Here is a 22,058-nt window from a genome sequence, read left to right as displayed (position 1 = left end):
TCCAAAAATTATACTAAATAATTCTAGATGATTTACAATTATAGCCAAACATATTCTACTAACCTAGCAAGCATAATTAGGGCAAAAACAACTCTAAACAAGGGTATGCAACATTCATGTTTCACGAGCATGTTTCATATGTTTTGAAGCATGGTTTTAGTTATTGTGTACATAATTAGACATGGATACTTAGGATGCTTGATGATGCACAATATGTATGATTTGCAGTGCCTAAATGCTGGCATAACACCGGGGTGTTACAATTACCTTCAACCATGGGGCTTCTCAGCCTTCACTTGGGTCTTGAGCAATTGAAAGACAGAATGATAAAGTCAAACACTATGTCTCAAGTTCTTTGTTCCACCATTGTTCCGGAGGTTTTATAAGTTTTTAAAATAAAACTCAGAGATTACATTGTATGACACTCTCAAGTCTCTCAATATATATGGTATTTGTGGATCCTCACCAAGGCAATGAAGATGTTATGTATTTTTCTCTTCCTACCACTAAGGCTTATATGGAGTTCATAGGTAGGGAGAAAGCTAGAGCATACCTGCAAATGCATACATTGTAAAGTCAAACCTCGAATCCAAAGAGAGTTGAGTCATACAATCAAATCAAGATGTGCATGTGTGTGGATATATGGTGGCTAACCTAATTTTACTTTGCTCCTTGAAAACATATCTCTAATTTGAAACTTGGAAATCATTTTGCAAGAGAACAGGGGCTATCTTATTCATCTCTTTCTTTCTTTCTTTTTCTTTCAGGCGAGCATCTAAGTACCCATTGTTTTAGATATCTCGGGCACCTGTCCATTTTTTCTCTCAGGCGGGCATCTTTTTTTATGAATAACTTTTGCATAGCCCCATTCCCCTTTCTTGCAACAAAACTTTTGAGAGATAGTAATAAGAACTTGGAGCATTTATTTGGTGAATGAAAAACCTATCAATCATGTTTTTGTGTTCACTCCTAATGTAGGAGTAAAACATTTTTGGGGTGGATCTAGATGAAAGGCATGTTTTTGCGCCTACCCCCAGTGTAGGAGTAGTGCATATGTGGGTGGTGTGTACGTGATCTTGATTTTGTATGGCTCTGGTGGAAATTTAAGCTTTGTCATATAGGAACTCATCATGTAGTATTTTTGTGCTTTTTAAAAGATAAATCTTTAGAACTTTAGTGTCACTTGAAACAAGATAAACAGTAGCTCAGACCTTCTCATATCATATCCGTCAATTACCTAGACTTAGATCAAGCAGTCGTATTCAAAGCTCGAGAGAATTTAAGGCTAAAAACTAGATATGTGAAAGGAATTATGACAGAATAACTATTCATCATTTCCATTCAAGAGATTATTCTTGAGTCTTCTTTATTTGCTAATAACTCTTAAAAAATAAAGCAAACTAGATGCACCTTTTATGTTGTTTTTAATTTTACTAGATCACACATTATTACTATAACTATATATATTTATTATAAAGGCATCTTTTTATTTTGTTTTTAGTTATTCATTTTTTTAATACTAAAAACTAAAATAAAGGGGAAAGAATACTTACCTGGATACACGAGGATGCTTCTCCCTAAGTTAGCTCTTTCGGTGAGGGTTCGGTATTATAAGTCATTCAAACTGGATTTCTCCTTGTGAAGTTCATTGATCAAGTACCTTGGTTTGCTCTAAAGATGAGAATTCTTGCGATAATGCCTCTAATGGTGATGTCACCTTCTTCCGTCAAATCCATCTTGGTTTTTGAATTTAATTTTGGGTTGATAGGTTCAGAATTTTCACTTGTAGAAATTGAGGAATTAAGCTTGCTGAAGCAAAAAGAATGACATATCTGAAGGGATTTACTGATGGAACAATGATTGCTGGTGAGTTCAGTGGTAAAAAGGTTCAAGAAGTGAAGTCGTTGATTAAAAGCAAGCTTTTGGAAGAAGGCACAGCCGTGTTGTATAGTGAGCCGGAGAAGAAGGTCATGTCTAGATCTGGTGATGACTGTGTTGTTGCCCTCACTGATTAGTGGTACATAATTTTTTTTTGCCTCTCATCTTAAGTACAGCTGTAGAATCTGTTCGGATACAGACACACACCACCATACACACGCACACCTCACACACACACGGTATACGAAAAAACCTACAACTATACCTAGATAACGAACGCAGCTGAGAGATACTTAAAGATCACCAGACTCCAAGTGTGACGGACACGTCGCTTGATCATTGTGGCACATCTGCGCGAGAGGAGGTTGAATGGAATTAGAAGGCAGTCAGATGTTTGGCCCGCATGAATGCATTCTCAGCTGACACCCGTAATGGTTTTGAACACACATTGGGCTGGCTGAACCAGTGGGCTTGTTCGCATTCTTTTGGCCTTGGTACTCGAATTCCATGGGATGAGCAGTTCCTTGTAGAATCTCTCTCTGATTCAACCCTATACATGGCTTACTATATAGTTGCACATCTTTTGCAAAATGGTAATATGTATGGGAAAAAAATCTTCAGTAAGGCCAGAAGAAATGACAGATGAAGTCTGGGATTTTGAGTTTTGTGATGGCCTGGCACCAAAAAGTGACATTCCTGCTTCTCTGTTGAACAAAATGAAGCAGGAATTTGAGTATTGGTATCCATTCGATATCCGTGTGTCTGGTAAAGACCATATTCAAAACCATCTGACATTCTGCATATACAGGCGCCCTCCCATGAATACGAGAGCCCCCGTGTCGCTCCCCCACGCGGGCGACATGGGCGGCCGTGCCCTCCCAAACCCTAGCAGCCACCCCTTCCCTCCCCTCCCCCTGCCACGCCGTCGTCGGAGCTGGCTGCCGGCATGGCCACGCGGCTTGCTGGGATGGCGGTGGCGGGGCTCCCCCTCTCCTCGCAATTTGGTGGCGCTGGTCACAGCGGGGCGGAGGCTCTCCTCCCACACGGGCTGCGTAGAGCCCGGCGGGGGCGTCCACCGCGGCTGTTGGCGGCTGAAAGGTCCTTATTTGGTTTTGATAATTGAGTGACAACTTAGGTGGACTAATTTTGTTTATGTGAGATACACAGGTGATTAGTCCACAGGTACATGTGTATGAGCAACATATGCCATGGAGGTGAAAATGGCTTGGAGATGTTGCAAAGCTCACACATGTGATGATGAAAGAGCTTAAATGCACATGAGACATGACATTGAGTCATATGATCAAGGTGGAGAAGATCAAGACAAGACTTGGCTTGATGGACCGGTTGCAAGCGTGAAGGGCAAGTCGAAGGCTTTGGAGTGATAGATCGCGTGGCGGTGAAGCTTGAGCAAGACTTGGCGCCGATGGACGATAGCAACAGTGAAGAGCAGGTAAAGTCAAGATCGATGAACCAATATGATCACATGATGATATGAAGTGGATCATATCATTGTTGATCGTGTTGGTGCATGTGTTGCATCGACGTTGGAGGAGATGGAATGGAATGCGCAAGGCAAAGGTATAACCTAAGGCATTTTATTTCACCGGTCATAGGTGTGTAGAGAAGTTTATGACCAGGTTTAGGATAGATGGCCGTACTATCAAGAGGGGAAAACTTGTTTGCATATCGGTCATCTAGTGCCACTCGAGTGATCTAACTTTGTATTGTCGCTAGGATCGAGTGGCGTGGCAAGTTGAGTGGCTAACATCCTTTGGGAAATGATTGTGAAAAGCTAACACACATACACATGGTGGTGTACACTTGGTGATGTTGGCACATTTACAAAGGAGGTGGTGTTTGCAGGGTTGAGATGGGTTTGGGTTTGGCACATTTATTCAGCGCTTTCGAGAAAATGGAATGCCTATTTTCTATTGCGCCGGATGCAAGTTCTTGTGGTTGGCACATTGGAGCAAGGGTGAAGAAGTTAGAAGTGAAAACGAGTTGATCGCGAAGACGCTGGCGTCGGTCAACTGACCGGACGCTGGGTCTGAAAGCACCGGATGCTGGCAGGCTGCGTCCGATCAGGCTGACGTACGGTGACGCAGAAGCTGGAGTGTGACCGGACGCTGGGCTGCGTCCGATCAAGTGTGACCGGACGTGTCCGGTCGAGGTCGGTACCTTACTAGAAACGACCGGATGCTAGGGGTTCAGCGTCCGGTCAGTTGAAGCTGCTGCGTTCGGTCAGGTCAAGTGACCGTTAGAATCGGGACACGTGGCCGTCTGCGGACGACCGGACGCTGAGGTCCAGCGTCCGGTCAACACGACCGGAGCGTCCGGTCGGCCCGATTTTTGCCCAGTGAAGGGGTAACGGCTAGTTTAGCCCTTGGGGCTATAAATAGAAGTGGCCTTCGGCCATGACTGGTGCTGAGCACCTTAGGGGACTTTGTGTCCATGCTTGAGAGTGCTTAGGAGCCCTCCATCTCACACATACTTGATAGCGATCATCCAATTGTGTGAGTGAGCGATTCTAGTGCGATTGTATCGTGAGGTTGCATCGAGTGGCACTAGGTGATCGAGTTGCAAGCCGGTGGTGCTTGTTACTCTTGGAGGTTGCCACCTCCTAGACGGCTTGGTGGTGGTCTCTGTCGAAGCGCGCAAGAAGCTTGTGCGACGCTCCGGAGAAGTGCTTGTGAGGGGCATTGTGCTCGCCCCGCGGGAGCCGCGAAGAGCAACTCTAGTAAAGCGTGTCATTGAGCTACCCTCACTTCCGAGGTAGGTTCTTGCGGTGCCCAACGTGCGGGCTTAGCGGGTGATGCTAATTAGCCGCCGAACCACCAAGTGAGCGGTCGACACAACAGGGACTAGCGTGTTGGTAAACACGTGAACCTCGGGAGAAAAATCATCGTGTCAACCTTGTTCTTCCCGTTGGTTTGCATCCCCATTATACAAGCTTGCAATTACTTTTATACATATTAAGCTTGTGTAGTTGCTCTTATAATTAGATAGCTTGTGTAGCTTGCTAATTACCTTTTTGCTTGTGTAGCATAGAAGTAGCTCCCTTGCGTGGCTAATTTGGTTTTAGTAACCTTGTTAGTCACATTACTTAGTTTGTGTAGCTAAGTATTTGCGCTCTCTAATTAGGTATTGGTTGCCTTGTTATTGAGCATTGCTAGTGAGCTTAGTTAGCTTTGTGCTTTTGCTTACTAGCATGTGTAGGAGCTCTCTTGTTGCTTAAAGTACTAGTGGCATATGTTTGTGTAACCTTGCTCCTAGAATTGTTTAGGAGAGCTCTAGCTAGCCCGGCACCTTAGTTGCATAATTAGTATCTTTGGAATGTGCTAGAGAACATATATAGAGGGGTGTTGTCTTGGCTAGACCAATAGTTTTAATTCCGCACTTGTTTCGGTTAGCCAACATGATTAAGTTTTAGAAAAGACTATTCACCCCCCTCTAGTCCGCCATCTCGACCCTTCAGCGACGCCGGCTGGTGTCCGACTGGTGCGTGGGGACAGCGGTGGATCCCTTTCTCCCTCGCCCGTCCCTTCCTCCTGTCTTGGCGGCGGCGGCAGTGTTGGCCCGGTTCACTGGATCCAGTCCTGGGCGGCTGGATCCGGTGCCCATGCGGCCGGATTTGGAGCTCCGGCACCTGGATCCGGCTCCCTCTCATAGGGCTGGAGAGGGCGGTGCCTGGCCAAGGCGGAGGCGACGGCGACAGCAAAGGGTGTCGTCACCGGTGCTCTATTGCCGGTTCTGACGCCGCTGGGCAGGGGCGGCGCCCACGGGGGTGGGGTACGTGTTTGGTGGTGGCTGACGTTGGGTTGCAGCATCGGCAGCACGTGCCAAGAGCCGGCGACTGCGGCCGCCTGAAGGCGTTGGTCGTGCGGCGGTGTTTCGCGAGCAGCGGAGTCAGGTTTGGCTCCAAGTTGCCCGGCCGGAGGGGGTGATGGGCGACGCAGCTGTGCGGCTGCTGCGTGCAGCCGACGCGTTGAGGCCCCTCTGAAGGGGTTACTGTGGAGCGGTGGGACAACGGTGATGGCAGTGAGGGATGGCTAGGGGCCTTGCTTCTTGGCCCGGCGTTCGTGCTTGAGGACTCCTTAGGCGAAAGCCTACCGACGGCGACACCTGTGGGTGCCGCTTTCCCTGTTGGGGGCGTCGTGTACCCCCTCTAGCACTATCATCCAAGGGTGAAAGCCCGGTCCACTTTGGACGTGTGACGGTGGCGCCATCGGCGTTGCTACCTTCCTGAAGGCGTCGCGTTTGGATTTCGTCGTGGCCTCGATGTCTCCTCGGTGATTGTTCTTCGCTTCTTGGCGCCTCGACGACGCGTGGAGGCGGGTCTTGCTGCGAGAAGTCGAAGCTGCTGCGTCAGGGACGTGGCTCGGCAACGATGACACGCGGCGAGCCCCCACCTTCATCTTAGGCTGGGGTTTGCTAGGGTCGGCAAGCGCTGGAGGTGAGGCGTGTGGCCGTGATTGGAAGTCGGAGCTGCTCTTTGCGGGGTGTTTGAGCTTGGCAACGATGACCGGTTGCGGCCTCTTGCTTTGGGCTCGTTGGTGGGTGGCTTGTGTGTGGACTGCCATGAGAAGTCGGAGCTGCTGGCGTTTCAGCCATGCTCGGCAACGATAACCCATGGTAGTGTGCCGTGTTAGTGCTCAGCTGCGTCGTGTGGGTTGATTAGCCTATCGGGTGTGCTTTTTGTCATCCCGTTGGCTAGCCCTCTTGTACATAAATTCTTTCTGTTTTAATTGAGCGGCAGAGCTCCTGCCTTTGTTTAAAAAAAATCTACATATACAATCATACAGCACTTCCATTGGCCACTTGGTTTCCGCTGCAATGGGCATCTTATGCTTAATTCTGAGAAAATGTCCAAGTCCACAGGGAATTTCCTAACTCTCGAAGATGCCATCAAAAAGTGCTCTTCTGATGCCACTAGATATGCCCTTGCTGATGCTGGCGATGGTATGGATGATTCTAACTTTGTAACTAAAACTGCAAACTCTGGTGTTATGAAGCTTACAAAAGAAATTTCATGGATGGAAGAGATTACAGCTGCTGAATCTAAATTAAGAGCTGGGCCGCCCACTACATTTGCTGACCGTGTGTTTGCAAACGAGATGAACATTGCAATCAAAGAAACTGAGAAGAGTTACAATGCTTTCATGTTCAAAGAGGCCCTGACGTCTGGGTTCCATGTCCTCCAATTGGCTAGAGATGAGTACAGGCTCTCTTGTGGCGCAGCAGGCATGAACCGTGATCTATTGTGGCGATTTATGGATGTCCAGACCAGGCTCATCACCCCCATCTGCCCACACTATGCCGAGCACGTGTGGCATAAGATCATGAAGAAAGAAGGCATAGTAATAAAAGCTGGCTGGCCAGACGCAGACACCCCACATCCGACGCTGAGAATTGCAAATAAATACTTGCAGGATTCCATAGTATCGATGAGGAAGCTGCTTCAGGAGCAAGAGTCTGGTTCCAAGAAGCCTAAGAAGGGAGCTGCACCAGCACCTCCATCCGAGGAAAAGAAGATGAGCATTGGCCTTATATATGTGAACGAGCACTACTCTGGCTGGAAAGAGCAGTGCTTGAGGGTGCTGCAGTCCAAGTTTGACAGCCAAAGTCGCTCTTTCGCACCTGATCAGGAAATAGCAGAAGCTCTGAAGGGGTGTCCTATCGAGCAGGAAATGAACTTGAAGCAAGTTCAGGAGCTGTGCATGCCCTTCATCAAGCTGAAGAAGGATGCGGCAAGGGATGTTGGTCCTCGGGCACTGGACTTGAAGCTTCCGTTCAGTGAGATGGATGTTCTCGGGGAGAACTTGGAGATGATCAAGAGGCAGCTGGGCCTTGAGCATGTTGAGGTGCTCCCAGCGTCTGATGAAGCTGCTCGCGCTAAGGCAGGTGAGCATGCTTCGCTGCTAGAGGAAAAAACACCATCACCCGGTAAACCCACCGCCATCTTCCTCAGCAAACAGAGCTGAAAACTGAACTAGCACCATTGCTAATAGTCCGAGCATATAGCCCTTTTCTTATTTATTTTACCGCACATTTAAGGGTAGTATGTTAAAAGATCGAGAACAGAGTATGTTTTCCTTTGGTTTGGTGAAACCAGTTTCGTTTTTTCTGTCAACAGCGTATGTTATCCTTTGGTTTGGTGAAACCAGCTTTACTACACCATTCTGTTCCGGTGTATTCATTAATGCGATTAGACTGCAGAAATAGAGGCGAAAGCTCATGATGATTACATTTTGAGTATTACAATGTTTGAAACAATGTCTTTTTGAACAAGATACATCACATTCATGTATGTTCGTGCATTCTCCAATGCGGCGCCGAAGCAGATCCCAATAGCGTATAGAGGCATTAAAAATTATACCTAAATACAAAAATTATGTCAAAATACACTCTAACTAGAAACCATGCGCAGTGCTGCTGCGCGCCTGCATGTGTTGAGCCAGTCCGCGATGCATAGCATGAGTTTATATGGAGACGATCAGTATGAGGACCAGCCCATGTGCCTCCACTACATCTGTGCCCTGTGGGATAGAAATCAGGGGTGGATCCAAAGGGAGGGCTGCCTACAGCCCCCTAGTGAGCCTGATTTTTTTATTAGACCACGGTTATTTAGCCTTAAATCACTATTAATCTCTAGCTCTAGCCCTAAATCTTCATTATTTAGCCCTCCCCCTTTGTCCTCATCCTGCATCCGTAGAAATGGTTGGATACATATTGACGTGTCTATTTAGTGATGTAAATAATGCGTATGAGATTGACATGGTTCTATTTGTAGAAGGAAATATAATAGTAGTGAGTAGTGACAACTCTATGTGTATGTGGCACTAAAAGTTAAGAATGCAGCTGAGACAAAAAAAAGAGTTAAGAATGCAGCTAGTTAATTTGTTGCATAGACAATGAAGCATATTAATTTGTTATGTAAAAAGGCGTAGATAATTTTTGAGTAAGGAAAAACTGAAGCATTGACTCAAGCCGTGTGTCTCTGTAAACTGAGAAGAGAAGAACAACGCAGGGCGTGGCAATGCCTTAAAATGAGGAAACCGAAGCAACTGAAAATGGTATTAATAAAGACTAAGTTCACTAAAAAGATTGAGCCTCACTTACCGCAACTTGGAGTGAATAGCACCAAGAAAATGTGGTACAAAAAAAAAAACTTAACCTACTAGTTGTCACTCAATTATCAAACCAAACGAGCGATTTCACCTAGAAACTCGCATGTGACAACGCAGAGCACGGTGGGTGCCCGTTCAGCCGTTCCCTCCTTGCTGGCGCCCGGGAGCACCGCGTAGCGCACGACATATGCCCTGTTCGCTTGGCTGATAAGCCATGGCTGAAAGTACTGTTGGCTGATTTGTTGTGAGAGAAAAATATTATTCGTTGGCTGAAAAAGTACGGCTTATAAGTTGAGCGAACAGGGCGATAGCGGATGCTCTAGGGAGGCAGATTGGGCGTCACATCGTCGTCAGACTCCACATCGGCAGCTAGAGAGGTCTAGCAGCAACGCAGGTCGAAGTAAGCAGAGCTGGCGGGAGCATAAGAGTTCAGGATAGTGAGGGAGACAGGCTGAGGAGGGCTAATTGCAATTTACACGCCATGTGGCTGCTGAATGTACGTGCCACGTCAGATCTAAAAGTCAAACGAATGGTTATACACCTCCTGCGAACCACTTAAAAAGCTTATGGATCTAAAACTACACTTTCAAAGTTCATGGACTTAGGTGATACATAGACAAAAGTCAATGAACATATAGTACATTTAACTCGTAGCAGAATAAGCAGTACCAGCATGCGCACCACCTAGAAATACTCTCTGTCAAACCATAGAATCACAGTACCACAGTTAATAACAACAACAAAAAAGATCAAGGCAAGTAAGTATTTACGAGAGAATTAGAAATCTAGAGAGCATGCCTCCGGAAATGTTATTCTTATTATTTTGGGGATAATACAACCGTACATATGACAATACTAACAGAAGTATATACCTATGAATTGTGCAACCTGAGATTCTTTAATGAGCTTCCTTTTGGCTACAATAACTAGTATCTCCTCAATACCAGCAACTTAAAGTGGTATAGGAGCCACAAAGAACAATGTAACAAGCCAAAAAGCACTTAGGAATTCTCCTCCACACTTACTAAAGTCTTCGTAGCTTTCTTGTCACTAATATATAATTGATATCCATATGAAACAAATCCCCAGATGGCCATCAACATAGCAATAATCTTCACTCCATCCATCTTGTCGTGGAAGAAAATCACAGCAAAAACTGGAATGATGGGTAGAGCTAGTGTGCTTATCACATTGGAAAAGAGTGATGACACAACAAAGATCAAACCCACCACTCCGACAGAAGCTATCTGCCAAGATACAGCAGTCCATAGAAGTGTCATCACATAGGACAGCCTCCCTGAGCTGAAGGCATGCATATCTCCCTCTAAAGTCTCCCACTCACCGCTCGCAAATAACCCGATAAGAGAAGCTATTGTTGCCACTAGTGAAGTATATATCTGCATATTCAACACGACTGAGAAAGTTTCCTTCTTAATAACCTTCTCGAATGCGACTTGCATTAGAGAGAGAATTAGTGAGTATGTGGCTGAGGCTCCTAAGGTCAATGCGAAACCCAATATGTACTTCCCACGCGATAAACCATTAGTACCCTGAGAATCTTCGTCGACTCCAAGAAGTGCAGCGGAAAAGGTAAGGAGGATTACCGAGTTGAAAATCAATGCAGTGAACTTTTGAGCATTTAGGACATATGAGAAGACAGCATTGAAGGCCAGCTGACTAGCGCATATGAGCGCATATGTTGATACAGGAAGGTACAAGAGGCCATAGGAATACATCAAGTCATCGGCAGCAATGATGAGGCCCAAGGCAATATATATAAGAGTAATTTTGGTGACAGAAGTCTCAGGGTTACTGGTGGTTGTTTGTGTAGAAGGTGATTTTGAACGGAACAGATATAGGGCGACGAACAACACAGGAAAGCCAGCAGTTTGGACAAATGTGGACATCCACTTGCTATTTCCACCTTGGTTGTAGTAGAACCTACCAAGGAGTGTCGATGCTGTCTGACCAGCAACGAGGAAGAAAATGTTCAGAGCTACCATCAGCCACCAGTGCCAATGCTTGGTATGAAAGTTTTGAGGAGCTGTTTCGATAGTGGATGAAGTTTCAGGTTTAGATGATCCTGCAAACAACATACAGAAGGCATTATGAACAGGTCATTCTGAAACTATAAATGCTAAGCACTCACGGTAGCAGGAAGTCCCAAATTGAAACACTCGTTTCTTAGACAAGGCTACTTTTCCTGACGAACGGGGCATAAACCCACAGTGCTCTAAAATTACTGCACACAAGGAATTGTCCACGGTATCTCCATGGCTTTTCTGACTTCCCCTAAAGCTCGCATTATTATTCCCAAACAAGAAAAGGATAATACAAGCCTGGTTATTAAAGTGCATATACTAAGGTTTCCTACACATCCTCATGAAACGTTGCAAATATTTGGAGTCGTAATTAACAGCTGAACCAGCTCTGGCGAACGACCAATCATACACATTAACTGAAAACGGACGCACGCGCACATGCCACAGAGCTCATGGGCAATCCTGAGCGCGCGCACTGAGGAAGGAAGATGACACAACGGGAACCAAAAACCCAACGACCCAACGGGGCGCCATACACCAGCAGGCAATCCATCGAACACCTCTCGCGCTTGAGCGTTCCAACGACGTACCGCGGATATAACCCGAGAAAGAAGAAGAAGAGCATGTATCGGGGCTACCCACACCACTGCAGAGCAAACCCAATCTATGATACTCATCCGCGTTCCTCTCATCGCATCCTCAATGATGACCCGACATAGTTCACTCGGTCATATAGAGATAACGAGCGGAGGACTGACCTGCGATCTGTACGTGGACCTCATCCTCCCTGATGCCTCCGCCGCCGCTGCTGCCGTCGTCGTCGGCCATGCTGTTCCCCGCGCGCGATCCGATGCGATGCGATGGGGGAATGGGTCTTGTATTTTAAGTAATGGTCGTTGGTGACAGTCTGACGGATTGGTTAGGTCGGTAGTACTACGCCGGAGTTGAGGCCGTTTCCAAATTTTTTCCCTTCTAAAAGAGCACGTTTGGACACATGCACGGAGTACTAAATGTAGACGAAAAAAAACTAATTACACAGTTCTCGACAAAATCGTAAGACGAATCTTTTAAGCCTAATTAGTCTATGAAAAGCCTTAAGTGCTACAGTAACCCCGCATGTGCTAATGACCGATTAATTAGTATCATTAGATTCGTCTCGCAGTTTACTTATGGGTTCTGTAATTTGTTTTTTATTAGTATCAAAAACCTCTCCTGACATCCTTCCGACACATCCAATGTGACACCCAAAAATTTTCATCTTTCCAACTAAACACACCCTGAGTGCCAGTAGTTGACCATCCAAACCCAAACCCAACACGGAATTTTTTTTTGTGCTTGTTCGATGATGACATGAGATGAGATGAGAGCTGCTAGTGTTGTTACACGATGCTAGCTGCGGCTATAGCGCTAACGCTAATTGCTACGTACGTGCCCGCGCAGCCTGTATATAAATCCGATCTCCACGGTGCTGCGGCGGGACGTGCTGGCTTTTTGCAGCCAAAACGCACCGCGAGACCGAGAAAATAACGTGAAACAGGAACAGGATGCGGCGTGGAGATCGGGCACGGGAATGTGATTCCGCAAAACCAGAGATGGCCGAGCTAGCGGCGCTGGTGCGTGGTGCCTACTATGGTTGCGTCATTTTTTTCTCCGTTGGATGCTCGCAGCTCCTGACCGCACGTTGGTCGCGTACGCTCCTGACCGCACGTTGCTCGCGTTCGCCGTGTCCACAAGCTCTGGCTTCGCCGGACGCCGCCCACTCAAGGAGTCGATCGAGACGGCACTTTTGATCCCCAAGCGACGACGACGGCCGAGAGCAGCGACCGAAAAGAAGACCCCGTCCACACCGGTCAGCTCTCGTGGGCTTCAGCTTCGATCATTGTCTTTTACGGGAGAGGGCATCTCTTCGAAAGAGTTCCTTTTTTTTTCCTCCCTCAACTGTCCAAGATTTCTTCATAGACTGCAAAATCAGCCATTATTCACACTTTTTTCACCTAATAAAACCATACAAAATACCTCTTTAAATATGGTTTCCTAGTGACGTGGTGCTAATGTGCGTGTGCTTTTGCGTTTATGGAGATGGACATGGCAAATCACCAAAAAAAGAAAACAAAGAAAAAGAGAAAAAAATCATGGGACTCACATGTTAGTCTCATGTCATACCCTCCTTCCTTGTTGACTTATCTTCTTCTGTTCTTCCTAATGCTTCTGCTCACCCATGACCCATGGCTTAAGCATGGAAGCCCATTCTCATCCTTGTGCTCCCTCTCAGGGTTGGATGCCTCCTCCAATGCGCAGCAAAAGCTGCCACAACCACACCTTTGTTGATTGCCATGCCCTCGCCACCGCGCGTTGGTATTGCTACAATAAGAAGAAATCACCGGGAGACTTATCTGGTCTACAGTGCTATGACAACCATGTCATTTCCTTCTTATTTTTCTTTGGTGTCGGGCTCTCCCTCCTCCACCGCTACAAGCCCGCCACCTACCTATGGTGCTCCCTCACCGGCACCCTATACATGCTCCACCGTGTCGCCTGTCCAGAGCCCATGCCCATCGCCTTCTACTTCCTCACCGCCTCGGCCTCCCTAGATCGGAGCTACAGTTGTATCCTGGCTGATCGTCTCATTCGAGGCGTTCTGTCGCCCATGACCTCCTTCATCGCTGAGTCACTAGAGGAGGCGAGGATCTTTGGGGGAGGGGGTTGGTGCTAGGAGGCTGAGGGCCATAAGGGTAGGGTGATGGGACTGTGGATAGTAGGTGGCTGGCATTGAGAGGAAGCAGGAGGCACTGTCGACGAAATCTGGTCGACAGTCTATCGAGTGGTATACCCATGGTAGTAGATGAATCGGTGGAGGTGCGTGTGAGACGAACCAGATGGTAACAGAGACACAAGATTTATACAGGTTCAGGCCGTCAGCTTGACGTAACACCCTACATCATGTGCTCTGTTATTTTGTATTGATTGTGTATCAGATTCGATATATCTCGTCTGGGGGACCCCTGCCTCTCCTTATATACTCTAGAGAGGTAGGGTTATAAGAAAAATATCCTATTTGGTATTATATAATAAATCATATCTTCTTGTAGCCTTGCGGTGCACGTCATGATCTTATGGGCTGGGCCACCTCTGATGGTGCGGCCCATGTCTTGTCTTGTGAGTACGGGGGTATATCCCCACAGCTAATCCTCGAGCGCCTTATATCCTTTGAGCAACGCTGTCTTGAATAAGTCCGAGCAGTTTGACGTGAAGCCGACCAGTTTAACTGGTGATCCGAGCAGTGGAAGTCGAAGCCGACCAGTTTAACTGGTTAGGAGGCCTCGGACTTAGCCAAATAAGGCTTGCCAAAAGGATGAAAGAGGCTCAAGATTAATTTTAAAAATTATTCACCTCAGATGAAGTGTAGCCACTTAGACTCCGTTTACGAGGTCGGATGATTATCATCCGTGACTTAGTCAATAAGGAGGGTAAATCAAGAAATAAGCACTACATTCACCGTTAGGTGAAGTGTAGCCAATTAGTCCCCGAGCCTGCTGAAAGATGAAGAAAAAAATCTTGTAGCAGGGTCAAAGAAAATAAGCCTGAAAGCTTGCCAATGTCATCTGTCATGTGCGTATTAAGACCCCAGACGTGCTACTCAAGATCAGCACCATGATCCGAACAGCATGCAGCAAGTTGATAGCACACCGATGAGACATAGCAAGATCCGACCGCCAAGGAAGTCCCCAGCTTAGCTGGCGACTCTTGCATGAAGAATCCGAACGCCGAGAAGTCCCTAGCTTAGCTGGCGATGCTTACACGAAAAATCCGAACGCCGAGGAGTCCTCAGCTTAGCTGGTGAGCCCCCATCATGGCTGATGATGAAGCGACAAACAATCCAAACGGCGAGAAGTCCCCAGTTTAGCTGGCGAACCCCTAGCGTAGCTGACGATAAAACGACAGACAACCCGACCAGTTGGTTGGTGAAGAATCGAGCACCGAGTAGAAGTGAAGGCCGAACAGTCCGACAAACTGGTCGGCGACGAAGTCCATGAACCTAGCGGCCCGGCCAGTTGATTGGCGGAGAAGTCCGAAGGCCAGGTGGTTCGACCACCCGAACGATGATCTTGCAATAAATATGTAGAATGGGTAGTACATGATGTAAAAATAAACAAATGAACTCGACGATGAAGGCAACAGAGCGGAATAGATAAACATTATGTTTGTATGAAGTGTTCATATTTTAAATATGAATAACTTCCTACCAGTTGGTTCTGTATCGCATCACCAGCCCCGACTAGTCCATACTCCATAGCATAGAGTGCTTAGCACCCGTTTACGTGTAAGAGCACAGGCGTCACCGAGGAGCCACTGCCGACCACCCATAATGCAGAGGGCTGACACTCGTAAACGTGTAGGGGTGAGATCGAGAACAGGGCTGTTTCTGGTAACGCAAGTGAGAACGTGGCTGGTTGGTGAGTTGATGAAGAATATCTTAAATATATTGTAAATATTAAGTTTCCTTTTGGAGATGTGTTTATATTTAATATAAACTGCCCGAGCCGTTAGTTTGTTGGTTGAGCCCCCCAGCCCCGGCTAGCCCGTAAACCGTAACGCGGAGCACTAGAGCTCGTGTACGTGTAGAAAGACAAGCATCACCGAGGAGCCGCTGCCGACCACCCATAACACAGAGGACAGGCGCTCGTGCACGTGTAGGGAGAAGGCAGAGATAGGGTCGTCTCTAGAGAGCACAAGCATAAATGTGGCTGTTTGAGGAGCCGTTGAGGCGAAAGCGTATGTCATCTTTAAGATGATATACATGAAGAAAAGTCGTTTGGAGAATAATCATGTAGAGAATAGTATGAAGAAACATCATGGCAAAAACTTTATTAAATATTCATATATAAAAAGGTACTTATCTTTAGACATAACGTCTGGTCGGCGGCGATGAAATTGTCCGACCCTCGAGCTCTCTGGCCTGTCGTCATGGCGGCGGTCGTGGTTGTTATAACGCCGTTCTTCGTGGAGATCATTGCGATGCGGCAGACGATCGGAACGAGTAGTCCGGTCCACTCGCTTAGCGGCTCGCTTGATGGCTCGGACGGTTCGTTTGATATCTCGGACAGGTACGCGGAGTCATAGGCGAACGGACGTAATCGGAGCCTGACGAAGTCAATCCACATGGGGAGGTGAAGTCCTTGAGCATGTACGACCGAGACGAGGGCGCAGTCCAAGATCTTCCTTGCATGCCTGAGATACGTGAGGTTGCCCGCATGGTGGTGCAGATCTAGATACATATGTGCTTGTATATCTCTTCAACTACTCCAATTAGCTTGTATGGCCGACCAACATCTTTGGTGGAAACACTGCTCCACATCGCGTTATGGCCGGCCGCCTTTCCTGATTGCTGGTTGTCGTGATCCACGAAAACGATCTTACGTATCCGATCAGAAATCATGAGCAACAACAAGATATGATTAGGTTTCTCCCAACCGAAATAATGCAGACATACAGATATATCTAGAAGTATAATAACAATATTTAATTAGGAAGCGACTTTGACTTAGTTTGCTTGGATTGCTTGACTCCGATCTTGTTGTCGTGTGTTGCATCTGTTGGAGGCGCATGGCAAGGCGTCAGAATCTAGCATGTGCGGTCGTTCACCGAGGAAAGTGATCCGCTGTGTGCCAGCGTCGAGTTGCTGCCGAATGCTAAGTTACCGACGATGTTGATTGAAGAAAAGATTCCCATCTGGTTTGCCATAGAATCAGCACGCACATCCCCTGCCTGGCACGCCACTGGCGACGAAATCTAGTCGGTAGTCTACCGAGGGGTATACCTACGGTAGTAGATGGATCGGTGGAGGTGCGCGTGATACGAACCAGATGGTAATAGAGACACAAGACACAAGATTTATACAGGTTCAGGCCGTCAGCTTTGAAAGCATCTAGGCCCCTAGTTGGATTTCGGTGATTAATGTCAATACAAGATTACTATGACTAACGTGTGTTTTGCAGAGGCAATTAAGTTAGGTCATGGTAATGGAGATCGATTGGGCAATCGAGGTTGTCATGCCCCTACGATGGAAATCGTTTCGGTTTTCAAAGGATGGACGACAAGGTTAAGGATAACTAGTTCTAAGTGTCGATTGAAGTTGGAGAGACACTTAGAGTAGTTTAGGACTTTGTTTTTTCCTTTGGCCGTACTATGAAGGGGGGTATGAACGGGTAGCTTGACCTAGTTGAGTCTAGTGAGTTAGGTGTGGTGCACACTTGTTAAAACTAGCTCTAGGTAGCTCCTATGAATGCCTAAGATCCTTTGGAGCAAACTTCATTCATATATGTTCGGAAGTTGGAAGTGAATGGAGGGTCAAATACTGACCGGACGCTGGCTCCGGTGCGACCGGACGCTGGCCGCAGGGTCTGGTCAGTTCATTTGACCGAGAAGATCAAGTCTGGTGTGACCGGACGCTGGGAGGTCATGTGACCGGACGCTGAGGGCCAGCGTCCGGTCAACTCCAGTAAGGGTCCAGACTTGGAAAAGTGTGACTGGACGCGTCCGGTCAGTGTGACCGGACCCTAAGTATCCTGCGTCCGGTCATTTACAGTAAGCATCCAAGAGCGACCGGACGCGTCCGGCCAGTACTGACCGGACCCTGACAGCGTCCGGTCATCACTTGAATGCTAGTTCGCGGGTTGAACTGACCGGAGCGTCCGGTCATCACGACCGGAGCGTCCGGTCATCCCGCAGAAGCTCATAACGGTTCGTTTTTCAGGCTGGCTTATAAATAGAAGCTCCACTCGTGAGTGGAGTATCCTTTGCTCATTCCAACAGCTGAGAAACACGTTTGTGAGTGCCAAGAAGAGCAAGATCCTAGTGAGGTGTTTGTAATTTGAGAATCCAAGAGAGTAGCCTCACTAGCAAATCAAGAGTAGCAAAGTGTGCATCCATCTTCTCATTAGGCTTCGCGTGGTCAAGTGAGAGTTCGTGCTTGTTACTCTTGGTGATCGCCATCACCTAGACGGCTTGGTGGTGATTGGGAGTTTGGTGTTCACCCGGCGGAGCTTGTGGGTGACCCAACTCAAGTTGTGAGCGGCTTTGGGTGATTCGCCGCGACGGAGTGTCGAAGAATCAACCCGTAGAGAGCACTTGATCCTTGCGCGGATCAAGGGGGAGCTACACCCTTGCGCGGGTGCTCCAACGAGGACTAGTGAGGAGTGGCGACTCTCCGATACCTCGGCAAAACATCGCCACGTTCCTTTCTCTCTCTACTTACTTTGAGCTCTTACTTTGAGTATTTACTTTGAGCAATTCAATACTTGTTTTACATCCATAGAATTGCTTGCTAGAGTAAGTTTGGAACATAGGTTGAGAGGTTGTTGTGCATTAGTTTGATTCAAACACTTTTCTAGGCACAAGGGGTTAATTGGGCTATCCGTAGGATTTGATTATTGCAAGAGAATTTAGAATTAGCCCAATTCACCCCCCTCTTGGGCATCTTGATCCTTTCAATTGGTATCAGAGCCTCGTGCTCACGTTTTTAAGCTTAATCGCTTAGAGCAAGATGTCTCACGGGGATGGACCTCCTCCTATCTTTGAGGGAGATGATTTTCCATATTGGAAAATCCGCATGGAGGCATACTTAGAAGCTCTAGATGTTGGAATTCTTAGAGCCGCCTCTCAAGGGTTCCCCGCACCTAGGAATGCCGCACAACTTCAAGGCGATGAAGTGAATTATGAGAAATGGAATGCAAAGGCTCGCAACACCATTTTTAGAGGCCTTTGCAAAGAGGTGTTCAATCGTGTAAGGAACCACAAAGACGCCCATGCTCTATGGTCGGACGTTTGTGCGCTCCATGAGGGAACCAAGAGTGAGCGTGAGGAACGCTATCATCTTGTGATTAAAAAGCTAAATTCTTTTGAGATGTTTCCCAAAGAAAGTGCTAATGAGATGTATTCTCGATTAAATGTTCTTGTAGAGGAAGTCAATGGGCTTGGACTTACTCAAATGTCACCATCCGATGTTGTGAGAAAAATCTTGAGTGTCCTCCCCATTGATAAATATGGACACATTGTGACCGTGCTACATCAAGGTGATCTTTCCACCGCTACACCGACACAAATCTTGGGAAAGATCAATGCTCATGAGATGTACATGCACATTACACCACAAGATGGCTCATCCTCTACAAAGAAGAAAGAGAAGGACTTAGCATTCAAAGCTAGCCAAGACAAGGGCAAAGCAAGACTTGAGTATGAGAGCTCAAGTGATGAAGATGATGAAGAAAGCCTTGCCCTCATGGTGAAGAAGTCCACCAAGATGCTAAAAAGGCTAAACAAGAGTGGCATCAAGTTCGATGGCAAGAAGAAGAAGTTCTTCACAAGCTCAAGAAGAAAGCCAATCTCCGAGATGGATTGCTACAATTGTGGCGAACTTGGCCATCTAGCTCATCAATGCACAAAGCCCAAGAAAGACAAGTTCAAGAACAAGGGCAAGAAAGATGATTCAAGTGATGAAGATGAAAAGAAGAAGAACAAGCCATACAAGAAGAGAGATGGCAAAAAGAGGGACTTCTATAAGAAGAAGAAGAGTGGCAAGGCCTACATTGTCGGTGATTGGCTCACGGACATTGATTCATCAAGTGGATCATCCGATGATGAGAGTGACGATGAAAAGGTGGCCGCCATTGCTATTGATCTTGCATCTTCACCGCCACCATCGCCATCATCCTCTACACACCTATGCCTTATGGCCAAAGGTAAACGCAAGGTAACTAAGAGTGATGATAGTAGTGATGATGAACATGCTAGTGATGATGATAGTGATAGCGATGATGATGACTCACCTACATATGATGATCTTGTCAAAATACTAAGAAAATATACTAAGATCATTAGAAAGAGTAGAGCTACAAATGAAAAACTTGATGCTAAAAATGATTCACTCTTAGCTAAGTGTGATACATTAGAAAAGGCTAATGATGAGCTCAAAGAAACAAATGATTCTATATCATCCAAACTCAAGGAGCTCAAATCTTCTAAGAAAGAGCTTAAAGATAAAAATGATAAACTTGAGTGGGTGCACAATGAGCTTGTCACTAGTTACCATAAGCTAAAAGATGAATATATAACTCTAAAGATCAATTATGATACCCTTATTATTGCACAAGAATTCTTACCAAATGAGCCATATGATGCTACTAACCATGTTGTTAAGATTGATATAGCTACCTCATGTGATGATTTAATTGATGAAAGCATTGAGCATGGATCTAGTAGCAAGGGCAAGCAAGTGGTTGAGTGCAATGACTATGATGAGTTTGTCAAGCTCAAGAGTGACAATGAGAAGCTAATGAAAGATCTTGAAGAGATGAAAAGTCACAACACCATTGTGCTAGAAACTCTTGATCATGACAAAGAGGTGATCCTTGAGAATGAGAAGCTAAAAGAAGAAATCAAGAAACTCAAGGAGGAGAAGAACAATGATATTCTCAAGGAAGAGAATAAGAAGCTCAAGATGGAGAAAGAGCATCTCAAGGTGGGATTGAGCAAGTTTGCTAGAGGCAAGCATCTCCAAAGTGAGCTACTCATGAATACCGTCATGAAGATGGATAGAAGTGGCATTGGATATATGGCAAGTGTAGAGAAGAAGAAGGCTCAATCTCAACACCAACAATCAAAGCCAAAGCCAAAGCCAAAGAGATGTTTTGAGTGTGGACTAGAAGGCCACTTTGCTCATGAGTGTCAAACTCCACCACCACAACCCTTGCCCAAGCATGCTAGACCCTTTGCTTTCAATGCTCACTACATGCTTAGAAAAGATTCGAGTGGAAAGATGAAAGTCATGTTCTTAGGTCCCCCCAACAAGAGTAGGCCTAAGAAAGTTTGGGTGGCTAAGTCACTTGTTGAGAAGGTGAAGGGCCCTCAACAAGCTTGGATCCCTAAAGCTTGAATCTCTTGTGTGTAGGTGAACTACAAGACCGGTGGAAGTCATTGGGTTATTGATAGTGGTTGCACTCAACATATGACCGGTGATCCTCGTATGTTCACCTCACTAGATGAAGAGATAGATGGACAAGAGAAAATAACATTTGGAGATAATTCAAAGGGCAAGGTTAAAGGATTGGGCAAAGTGGCAATATCAAATGATCATTCCATCTCCAATGTGCTCTATGTTGCTTCATTGAGCTTCAACTTGCTATCCGTTAGGCAATTGTGTGATCTTGGCTTTCAATGCTTATTCACCGAGAAGGAGGTGGTTGTATCCAAGGTAGATGACAATCAAGTGATATTCAATGGATTTAGATACAACAACTTATATCTTGTTGACTTCACCTCCGAAGATGCAAACTTGAAGACTTGCCTATTCACCAAAACAACACTTGGGTGGCTATGGCATAGAAGACTTGCTCATGTTGGGATGAGCTCACTCAAGAAGCTTATGAAGAATGATTTGGTGAGAGGGTTGAAGGATGTGAAGTTTGAGAAGGACAAGCTTTGTAGTGCATGTCAAGCCGGCAAGCAAGTTGCAAACACTCATCCAACCAAAGCTTTCATGTCAACCACAAGAGTGCTAGAACTCCTACACATGGATTTATTTGGACCAACAACATACAAGAGTTTGGGAGGAAATCTCTATTGTCTTGTGATTGTGGATGACTATTCAAGATATACATGGGTGTTCTTCCTTCATGACAAATCCGAAGTTGCATCTTGTTTCAAGAAGTTTGCCAAGAGAGCTCAAAATGAATTTGAAGTGAAGCTCAAGAAGATAAGGAGTGACAATGGCAAAGAGTTTGACAACACAAATATAGAAGCTTATTGTGATGAAGTTGGAATCAAACATGAAGTCTCCGCAACCTATACTCCTCAACAAAATGGTGTAGTTGAGAGGAAGAACCGGACTTTGATCACTCTTGCAAGGACAATGCTAGATGAGTACAACACCCCCGAAGCTCTATGGGCGGAAGCAATCAACACCGCATGTTATGCATCCAACCGCCTATTTCTTCAAAAGTTCCTTGTCAAG

The 22,058-nt window shown here is 46.2% G+C and overlaps 1 protein-coding gene and 1 pseudogene across 1 annotated transcript; one reads left to right on the top strand and one right to left on the bottom strand.

Annotated features, from left to right (window-relative positions):
• The first annotated feature begins 1,811 nt into the window (after positions 1-1,811).
• On the top strand, positions 1,812-8,569 carry LOC136467500 (leucine--tRNA ligase, cytoplasmic-like; annotated as a pseudogene).
• A 1,234-nt stretch (positions 8,570-9,803) lies between these two features.
• Positions 9,804-11,993, bottom strand: LOC136467501 (probable purine permease 11). Its single transcript, XM_066466230.1, has 2 exons — positions 11,809-11,993; positions 9,804-11,091 (listed from the first exon to the last, which is right to left on the bottom strand). The coding sequence occupies exons 1-2, from the start codon at positions 11,876-11,878 to the stop codon at positions 10,010-10,012; spliced, it is 1,152 nt and encodes a 383-aa protein (XP_066322327.1). The 5' UTR covers positions 11,879-11,993; the 3' UTR covers positions 9,804-10,009.
• Between the last annotated feature and the right edge of the window lie 10,065 nt (positions 11,994-22,058).

Source organism: Miscanthus floridulus, chromosome 7 (genome assembly GCF_019320115.1).
Source record: "Miscanthus floridulus cultivar M001 chromosome 7, ASM1932011v1, whole genome shotgun sequence".
NCBI lineage: Eukaryota > Viridiplantae > Streptophyta > Magnoliopsida > Poales > Poaceae > Miscanthus > Miscanthus floridulus.
This window is presented reverse-complemented; position numbering and strand designations above follow the sequence as displayed.

What these genes read in the sequence shown, in the direction of transcription:
- LOC136467501 (XM_066466230.1), bottom strand. Translation starts at nt 11,878, where the DNA reads ATGGCCGACGACGACGGCAGCAGCGGCGGCGGAGGCATCAGGGAGGAT. An exon ending in GGTCCACGTACAGATCGCAG is followed by an intron (nt 11,092 to 11,808) that starts GTCAGTCCTCCG and finishes TGTTGTTTGCAG; the next exon opens with GATCATCTAAACCTGAAACT.